The sequence below is a fragment of the Meleagris gallopavo genome, chromosome 4 (genome assembly GCF_000146605.3).
Source record: "Meleagris gallopavo isolate NT-WF06-2002-E0010 breed Aviagen turkey brand Nicholas breeding stock chromosome 4, Turkey_5.1, whole genome shotgun sequence".
NCBI lineage: Eukaryota > Metazoa > Chordata > Aves > Galliformes > Phasianidae > Meleagris > Meleagris gallopavo.
The window spans coordinates 44,448,302-44,458,259 of NC_015014.2; the positions used below are offsets into that span (position 1 = coordinate 44,448,302).

Below are 9,958 nucleotides of genomic sequence, written 5' to 3' on the forward strand. Positions count from 1 at the left end.
TTTCTTTAGCTTTCTTTGTGTCACTGCTGATTATGGAAAAGCTTGAGTGGATGCTAGGTCCTACCATGCTATTACAGGGCAGTGGTAAGGTTTACCAAGTGGGAAGTTCTTTGAACTCTTTTAGTAACATCTGTTTGGATACAGAGGTACCACAAGGGGAGAAAAATTAATGTTAAGTTAGATTTGGAGTTAAATCACTTAATATAATCAAATTTTCTCATACATAAATACTTTTCTGATAGTCATTTCATATGGTCCTGGGAATATCTTATGGGAAAAGCATCTTTTCATGCTCTCACACACACACCATTTCTGATTCAGATGGTTTTAGCTATGCTTTCTCATATTATGTGTGAGATAGTATGTTTATTTTTATTTTTTTTCAGTAGTAAGGCAGCCTTCCAACATTATTTGGTTCAAGCTTGACTGTTAATTTTGAGATATTCTGTGTCTGATTTATTTTTGACCATTCTGTATTCTCTTGTAAACCAGCAACGATTTGAGCATTCACTGGAATTTCTGGGAGGGGGAGTTAGCTAGATCACTCCTATAGCAACAAAAACAAGAACCTACCTATAACTGTCAGTTTCAATTTACTTCCCTTGTGTGACTTTCCCAGAATTTCAGTTTATTCCCACATCTTCTGTGTGGCATATGTATAGTACAGTCTAAAATCCAGGATGCGCATCTATGCCCTTGTGCCTGCAACCCTCCAGCTGATATTAGTGGGAAGGATCAAGGATTGGTTCAAGGGGAGGATATGTATCTGAACAATATGTAAAAATAATTTCCTCAGAAAAGCCTTGTAGGCATGACCCCAGTGCTAAAAAAATGTAACTAATACACATAGCACTTAAGGATTCATCATAGAATCATAGAATGGCCTGGGTTGAAAAGGACAACAGTGATCATCTAGTTTCAACCCTCCTGCTATGTGCATGGTTGCCAACCACCAGACCAGGCTGCCCAGAGCCCCATCCAGCCTGGCCTTGAATACCTTTGGGGATGGGGCATCCACAACCTCCTTGGGCAACCTGTTCCAGTGCATCACCACCCTCTGCGAGAAGAACTTCCTCCTAATATCTGACCTAAACCTCCCCTGTCTCGGTTTAAAACTATTTCGCCTTGTCCTATCACTATCCACCCTTGTAAACAGCCATTCCTCCTCCTGTTTATATGCTCCTTTCAAGTATTGGAGGTCTCCCTGGAGCCTTCTCTTCTCTAAGCTAGACAATCCCAGTTCCCTCAATTTTTCCTCACAGGAGAAGTGCTCCAGACCTCCAATTATCTTAGTGGCCCTCACTGAGTGGATTCAGAAGATTTTCTGCTACTACTCTATCTTGTGGCATGCTTTTCTATTAATTTCACTGTAAGAACAGTGGAAACGAAGAAGATCACCCAGATGGGTTGGACAGACTCTATCCTTGTAGATTTTCAAGACCCAACTAGGTAAAGTCCTGGGCAACCTGATCTAACCTAAGCAACTGAACATGCTTGGACCAGCAAATTGGACTCAAGACTTCCTGAGTTCCAACCTGAACTGTCCCATGAATCCTAAGTTCTATTGCTTATGAAAGTAGCTCAATCTCATATATATTTGTGTGCTGTTTAGCTGGTAAACATCTATCTTAGCATGACAACACAGTGTTTGTAATGGACAAAATATGATTGTTGATATGTCACTACAGTATGCTATGCTATAGCCTATTTTTTCTTTTTTTTTTCATCTGTCGTCTCTTTATTTAGGTGGAAAATGTGCGGTTACTTGATCGTTTATCTTCAAGAAAAGCTGCAGTGGGAACCCTGTACTTAACAGCTACTCACGTCATATTTGTGGAAAATGGTTCTGAAACTCGTAAAGAAACCTGGGTATGATTTTTATTTTTTTGGTTAGCTGTAAGTGCTTGGCAATTTACTAATGGTAACTTGAAAATAACTTGCCTAGTAGATTAAATGCAGTAGATTAATTTATACAGATGCTTCTATTACTGGATAGTGTCCGAAATGCCAAACCTTTGCAACTTGATAATTTCTTAAAAAAATTTCTGTGGGTTCTGGATATTGTAACACAGGGTACTGCAAGGGTATTTACTGTATGAATACTGACTGTGATTCTCCAAGGAACCACTGCTGTCAAGTTCAGCTGTTTAGAAAGTGAATTACTGCTTGGGCTTAGTCAGCTCATCTCTCTGTGCTTCCATTCTGTCAGTTAGCAGGACCAACATTTTAGCCAAGAGACTTTAGCTAGTTTTATATAACTGATGCTGGTTCATCTTTTCACTGTACAGATAGACAAAAGAGCTCTTTTTCTGATGACTGTTAGCATACATTAAAAAAAAAAAAAAACAGAAGGCTTTGGACAGCATGACTAGGCTAATGTCTGAGCAGCTGAAACATTCCGGAAGGAGCCTAATGCTGGAGATAGGAACAAAACTGCAAGACGACGTGTGTGAGGATTTTCTGAAAGGAAGCAGTGGAAGTTCTTATGTCCTGGCAGATCTTTACAAGCAACTGTTTTTCTTCCTGAAGACTTGAATCACTTGACATAACCATTTTCAATTCCCTTGCAGGTTCTCCACAGCCAAATTTCCTCCATTGAGAAGCAGGCCACAACTGCCACAGGTTCCCCATTGCTGATCCGCTGCAAGAACTTCCAGGTTATGCAGCTGGTCATCCCTCAGGAGCGAGACTGCCACAATGTCTACATCTCTCTAATTCGTCTGGCACGGCCAGGTATGGGGAAGAAACGTGACACAGAAGTGAATCCTTCTCTTGAAGGATATTGTAATGGGTGAAGTGTAGCTGTACATCTTCCTTCTTTTCAGTTTGAGAGAAGACTTCATTATGGATGCATCATGATGAAGGAGAGGTCTCTGAGCACAGAGCACTCTGGAGCAATGGAGAATGCATGCTATTGTGGAATAAGCCATTTATTATGTTTGACACGAACTTTTATTGAAAGTGATAGTCTAGGGGATCACTGACTGTAAAACATATCATAATGCTATTTTATTAATAGGTACTGCCTTGTGTAACTGTGAATTTAGGAAAATACTAACAAGTCTCTAACTCTAGTGAAATTTCACATTCCTACCATGACAAAAATCTTATGATATCTTTAGTGGCCACATCAAGATCTGAGTTCTCCCTTCTGTGTTGTGCATAAACTTGTTAAAAAAAAAAAAAAATCAGTGAAATGTATTGCAGCAAGTACTTGATCTAGTCTACTGGACTACCTGTGTTTTAGCCTACTATTATCTAGATTTAGAATGTGTTCTATTTGAGTTTCTTAAATCTGATCAGGGTCCCTTTGAAAGCTTTCCTCTTTTCAGTGAAATCCGATATTTGATCCTCTGTGACGTAGTTGCTCTTCTAGGAACCAACTGACAAACGTTGCCTGTTTTAAGTGATAGCTACAGAAATATTTGCCATAGTCTGTACGAAACTGAAAGAACTGGCTTTAGTTTTTTTGTCCTGCTGGGAGAACACCAGTTTTATCTGCTGTGCGTAGTGGGAAAAATAGCAGTCAGCCAGCACTGCAACTGAACTTATACAGTGACATCTATAATTAGATTAGTAGCAGTAATAGTAGTAGTAGTAATATGTAACTGCAGCTGACTTGTTACGCTATGCAAGATTAAATAATCAGAGAAACTCAGAAACAATGAGGCAAATTGTCCTAGTTTTGAGGAACTTAAAGCAACAGAGTGAAACATACCCTTGTAATATAACAGTATCTTCAGTAGCAATAAGAACTTTCCTCTCAAGCTATATGCTTAGTTATTTGTATCAGTGACAGGTGGCATTTAGTGGCAATGGTGTCTGACTGCCATTTGCCACCACAATTAAGTCACTCATTAGTATAAATACAAGTATCCTGAAAATGAAAAGTTAAAAACTTGAGTACAAGCAAATTTTACCATATAGTTCTGGATTGAGGGTGACAGGTGGCATAGCTACTTAAATGGTTTTATGGTCGTGATGAAATGATTGATTTAACAGATGCTATTTTTATGTTTACTACAACAGCTGTATCTCAAATGCCTTTGCTAGTAAGTGAAGAGCAGAATTTTGCTGTCCATAGAATTAAAATTTCATTGAACCTGTTGGAAACTTTTCTATTTCAGCACAAAGACTTTTGAGTTTATTAGTTTTGGAAGATTGTGCTGCATAGGTAGATAAGATGTCCAGTAAAACAGAGTATTTTTAGTAGCTGTATGAATACAGCACATATATTTATTCAAACAAAAACAAAAAAAGCACAGTACTTTCAAAGTCTGTTTGACAATAGCTTCAAGACAGGATGTAAGATTTCAAGAAACAATTCATGTTAGTTTTAAGAGAAACCACATTAGGGGCAGTGCCAGATTTTGTTTTTGAATGTGTCTTCTTGATCAGAAATCTGAGATATCTTACTGTTTTGCTGTTTGTTTTTTTTTTTGTTTGTTCGTTTCAGTGAAATATGAGGAGTTGTATTGTTTCTCATTCAATCCAAAATTAAATAAAGAAGAAAGAGAGAAAGGCTGGAAGCTTGTGGACCTCAATGAAGAATATAACCGGATGGGTATTCCAAACAGCTACTGGCAGATTAGTGATGTAAACAGAGACTATGGAGTGAGTTGTGATTCTTTTTTAGTGTCGTGGAAACCTTAGAGTGGATCAGCAGTCTGACTGTTTCTTAGCACTCAGATGCAGAACTCTTGTGTACTACACTCAGTGCTGTACACATGTGTAGTAAGGTGCAGCTCTTCCCCATTTTCCACATTAAAATGCACACAAATAGCAGGAAAAAGGATGCATCTTCATTTAATGTATGTGTAACTTGTCCACAGTAAGTTTTAAATATTATTATTTGTCTATTAGTAATATTGTTAGCATTTCATACCTAAGTTTCTAAATGAGCTTTTTTCTGATACATAGGGTTATGTAAGATTACTGCACAGACATTAAAAGAAACAAAAAAAACCCAGCACCTTGAAATAGTGAATTTAACCATGCTTTTTTGTCAGTGGCTACCCTCACAATCCTTTGAAGCCTCTATGGTTAACTGCTTAGTGTTTTCCATAGTCATCTGACAGGCTTTATCTTTTCCCTGTTCAGTGTGCCCTGCCTAGTTCAGTACTGTACAATTGAAGTCCACAGAATGTTAATTAATTGTGAGAAATAATATATTTCTATATAACTATATATAATTCTATATATATAATATATATAATTCTATATAAATATATAACTATAATAACTAATTCAAAACACGTTTTGAAAGAAGTTGCCCATACACTCCATTTACTCTATTGCTTTTAGTGTCTTCATATTAAGCAAGGACTGTGAAGCCCTCAAAAAGGTTGAGTGCATTGTCAGGATTTCCTTTTTTTAATATAAGCAGAAAAAAATATATATATGACCTCTCTTAAGATAAAGTGTAGGAGAAGTGACATCACAAATAGAAACCAATTCACCACAGTAGCATCTTTAACCAAAGCCTCTCATTTTGCATCTCCTGCCAGTCTCTGCAAGTTTTTTTTTTTTTTTGTGACTGATCATTGGTTTCCTTTCAGAAGGGAGGAATTGGCTGGGGTGCTGTCATTTCATAGAGATGGAATCCTTTTCTCAAAAACCTTAATTTTTTTTTTATGTTACATACTGAATATTCACTGGAAATTTTGGCTCTGTAGTCCTCTCTCATGTTTGAGAACTTCACCCCTTTCCTTTCTCATATCCAAATTCTGCTCTGGAGGAAGCAGCAGTTGCTGTATTAATGCTGTATGTAATGAAGATTCTTTCTGATCTGAACTTATATTTTCAGTAAGACATGAATTAATACCTGGAAACATAGCCCTTCAACCTTTCTGCTTCAGTTTTGTTCTTTGCAAAATATAATCAACACTTTCCAACTTTAAAAGACTGTTTTGAGAAATGCAGGTGTACAATAAATAAGCGTACAAAGGTTAGGATTAGTAAGATTATTGTGATGGAAAAATAATCAAAATAAATGGAAATACTTACCAGTAACATAAACTTGCAGTAAACTCCACAAGGAGCAATATCCAGAAGGAGATCCTTCCTCAGTGGCAGTCAGCACTTAAATGGGATCTAGGAGAGGTGGAACCAGGCTCCACCCCTTCCGGTAGCACAGGTGAATTGTCTTCACCTATGCTCCTGTGGCTGACTCATTGCTTGCCTCAGGTAGTCAATCAGTGGTTTAGGCTGTGATCAACAATTCCCATACAGCAAGTGATATGTACAGTTGTTGTACAATGAAATATTCTCTGAGATTAGAATTCCTCCATATTTTTTTTTCAGTAGAGTAGAGCTGGCTAACATTAGTTGTATTTAGTAGACTAAGTAACTGGTGTTTCCTTTCACAGGTCTGTGACTCCTATCCTACAGAAGTGTACGTACCAAAGTCTGCAACTGCACACATCATAGTGGGGAGCTCTAAATTTCGGAGCCGAAGGCGTTTTCCAGCTCTTTCCTATTACTGCAAGGATAATAATGTAAGTGTGAGTTTGTAGTTTCCGATACGCAAATTTTAACCTTGCTTTTGTAGTTTTTCTAGTGAGCTTCTGTGAGAAGTCAGTGTTTGCTTTAAAAAAAAAATAAAATTAAAAGGTGGTTAGGGGGTAGTCTTTTCTTTATAATGTTACCTGTCCTAAGTTTAAGCTTCAGAAGGGTGGGATGAGACATATTTTTACTCCTTCTTTACCACTTATTTTAGCAGAATTCTTCTTCAGCAAAGATCTAAGAATTTGATTACAAAATAGGAAGATATGAAGATTTAAATAATTAATGCAGTCTACACATAAATGGTATATTGTCTTCTATATTTAATTAAGAACAAAATTTTCAAAATTAATCACTTTGCATAATCAGCTAAGTTTGAATACAGATACTCAGCATTCAAAACACTTGGATGTTTCCAAATATTAGTGAAAGAAGTCTAAAGGATTAACTAAGTTCCGGCATATAGTGGTCCAGCTTGGGTAAGTTCTACAGTTTCAGCCTAGATGGTTTTTCCATTTGTGGCTGGAGTTCAGGTTAAGGTAGGATTCATGTTCAGGCCACTAGGGTCTGAAGTATTGTGTTCACTCCTTGATCTTGAAAGGTAAGGAATGTTGGAGTACCTCCGTGTGAGTTTGGATGTTGGCATGAGTTGCCAGGTAATAGAGGAATGGGCAAGAGGAGGGTAAGTTTTGTGATGGTAGACATTGAATAACTCCAGTAACAGCAGGTTGGGAAGCGGGATGGGTGCTGCTCATTCAGTCTTTCATGCCTGGAAAGGTCGCATAACAATTTGGTTATTCACAGATTCAAATGATGTTGTGATACTACTCTGTGTCTGTGTCTCTCAGGATCTTTGTGGTTACACCGAGATCAAAGTCTGAAAGTATCTTTTTAGCCAGGGCAGTTGAAAGCAACCTGATCTTTTTGCCCTACTCTTAAACACAGCCTCGGAAATTTTTTGGATGTATGTGCTCTTCATAAACAATTGGCCTGGGTTAAGTTCTTCATGGAGATCATTTGTAATGATTTCTGAGATATCTAATGGATCATTAGGCCAATTTGTATTCCTGGTTCTGTGCTACTGGCAGTGCAGCTGTTTCATGAGCTTGGGGAATATGTGATTTAAGCCTGACAGACAAGCCATTCTCTCCTTTTGGTGCCAGCACATATCTTAGTTTGTTGAGCACACGCAGTGCTGTAATGTAATGAGCTCTAGCCCCTAGTTTCCTGAACCTTAACCTTAGTCTGCAACTCTAATTTTAGTCTTAATCTTGACGTATGTATCTGCCTCAGGTATGATACCTCATGACTGAGAGAGAAATGTCTTTTTTCTATTAAAATGATAGGTTGTGAGTAGCCGTATGTACAATTTTCATCATTCAAAGAAGGTATTAGCACGTATTAAATCACTGGGATATGCACTGATCAGCAGGCAAAAGTAGATAACTAATAATTTGATGGCAGAATCTATTACTGACATCTAAGCAAGCTCCCACAGTTTTATATATTAAAGATCCCATTTACTAAGTACTGATAGTTAAAAGCATGGCTGAAAGTGAGCATGTTCCTTCTCACAGTAATAAATAATCTGTTGGGCGGCCTGCACGGGTTCATGCACGCAGATTCTCTTCATGCTCATGTTCAGTGCACAGAAAGTGCCTACATCAGCCCTGTGCCCATATGGCTCCAGCTGCTCACAGCCTAGCAGAAACTGGGAAATATAATCTCCTTGCTCCAAGTTCAGTTCCTTCTTTCCAAGTTTCATCTGGAGGCCTGATTCTGATGTGTCTGGGGAGAATCTCTCTTGACTTTTTCAATAGCACTGATTAATAAATTTGCTCCAGGACTCAGGCTGCCTGACTCACTTCCTGTGCAGTGAAGTCTTTCTCCAGAGGCAGTGCTAAAAATACAGCACATCAGTGATCTGGCTGCACAGTATGTACACATTTTTGTTTCCTGGACTTGTATCTCAAAGTGCTCAGTAAAGAGTGTATTGGTGTAAGCTGGATGTAATTAATATCATAACTGAAGTGTGACTGACAGTGCAGAAGAATCCATTTCTTAAGTTGTTACGTCAGTGTTCTTGTGATTGCACTGCTTTACTCATTATTGTCTAGAGATTGTCTTCAGGAGATAATCCACATGAGGGAAATACTATATTTGAAATAATTCTAAAACTTTGATTCAAGACCTAGGCAGTAGGGTTTTATTGCCTTGATATTTTCTTGACTTTCTGAAAAGAATGTAATTCTTTTTACCATTCCCACATAACTATAATTCTATGGTAAACATCTAATGAGCTTCTTCAGTAAATGTTTTGGGTTGCTAATTGATTTCTGCTTAATAAGTTTACTGACTTCTTGTTTGTTTTTCTGCAGGCCTCGATATGTAGGAGCAGCCAGCCTTTATCTGGCTTTAGTGCTAGATGCCTTGAAGATGAACAGATGCTTCAGGCCATTAGAAAAGCAAACCCAGGAAGTGATTTTATATACGTTGTTGACACTCGGCCTAAAGTAAGTGTATTACTTTTCTTGCCTATAGCAAGGCTGAATTTGAGCTGATGTGTTTGAGAAGATTCATAGCCCAAACGGCTGGCACAGTTGCACCTGTGTAACTCCACATGTTAAATCAAGATTTATCAGGCATGTTTTAACTAGCATCTTGCTCCTGTTTTTCTCTCAGAGTTCATTGTTTATGCTGCGTCTTTCTCTTTTTTTGTTCTTATCAAAATGTTAAGATACAGAAAAAGAAATAATAACTTGGAGCAATAACTGTTAGATTATTTGATAAAAGGCTATTTTCACACACACAGGAGTTAACGGTGTTAATGATGAGGCTAGTGAAATATAATTCCTGTTAGAATATTGTGTTTATAGTAATTCGTAATGTTCTGAACCTCTACCTACTTAAACTAAAATTTTCCGTGCAGTCTCATACTATTGGGAGAATTTCAGTGTATGCATGAGGCTAAGGAAAATGCACTTATTCAGGTTACAAGATTTGAGGAGACTTCTTTGAAAGTCTCTAGCATTTTCGTATTTTAGGAAGATAATCTGAAATATGTTATCGAGATATCTAAGTCTGTAATTGACTAAAATATTTGGCTAAGACTAAAACTTAGAGGAATTATGCTATGCAGAAACATGGAGACACAATAATGATCAAGAAGAGTTTGGAAGGTAATACAACTTGTATGCAACTTTGGCAAACAGCTCAAGGTGATGAGGACTAGGAAAGATTCAGTGCCTGGAGGTGGGAGCAGGGGTACATGCTCTTCCCTGCTGAACCTAACAAAGCATGTGAAGGAGGAGATGTCTCTATTTAATCCCTAGTAGATACAAGATAAGCTATAAATGGGGGAAGGAGACAAAGTCAGGGGTATCTCATTTCACTTTGTAATTTGGAAGACAGTTTGACCTGCAGTTACTTCTTTTCTTTTTTTTTTTTTTTTAAA

At 37.7% G+C, this 9,958-nt stretch overlaps 1 protein-coding gene across 1 annotated transcript in view; it reads left to right on the forward strand.

Annotated features, from left to right (window-relative positions):
* Positions 1 to 680: 680 nt before the first annotated feature.
* Positions 681 to 9,958, forward strand: part of LOC104910766 (myotubularin-related protein 7-like) — a 16,981-nt gene continuing 7,703 nt past the window's right edge. The window contains exons 1-6 of the mRNA XM_031553277.1: positions 681 to 725; positions 1,747 to 1,869; positions 2,571 to 2,733; positions 4,457 to 4,614; positions 6,369 to 6,497; positions 8,883 to 9,023. Of these exons, the coding sequence (XP_031409137.1) occupies positions 681 to 725; positions 1,747 to 1,869; positions 2,571 to 2,733; positions 4,457 to 4,614; positions 6,369 to 6,497; positions 8,883 to 9,023 (759 nt within the window). The remainder of the gene's footprint in view (positions 726 to 1,746; positions 1,870 to 2,570; positions 2,734 to 4,456; positions 4,615 to 6,368; positions 6,498 to 8,882; positions 9,024 to 9,958) is intronic.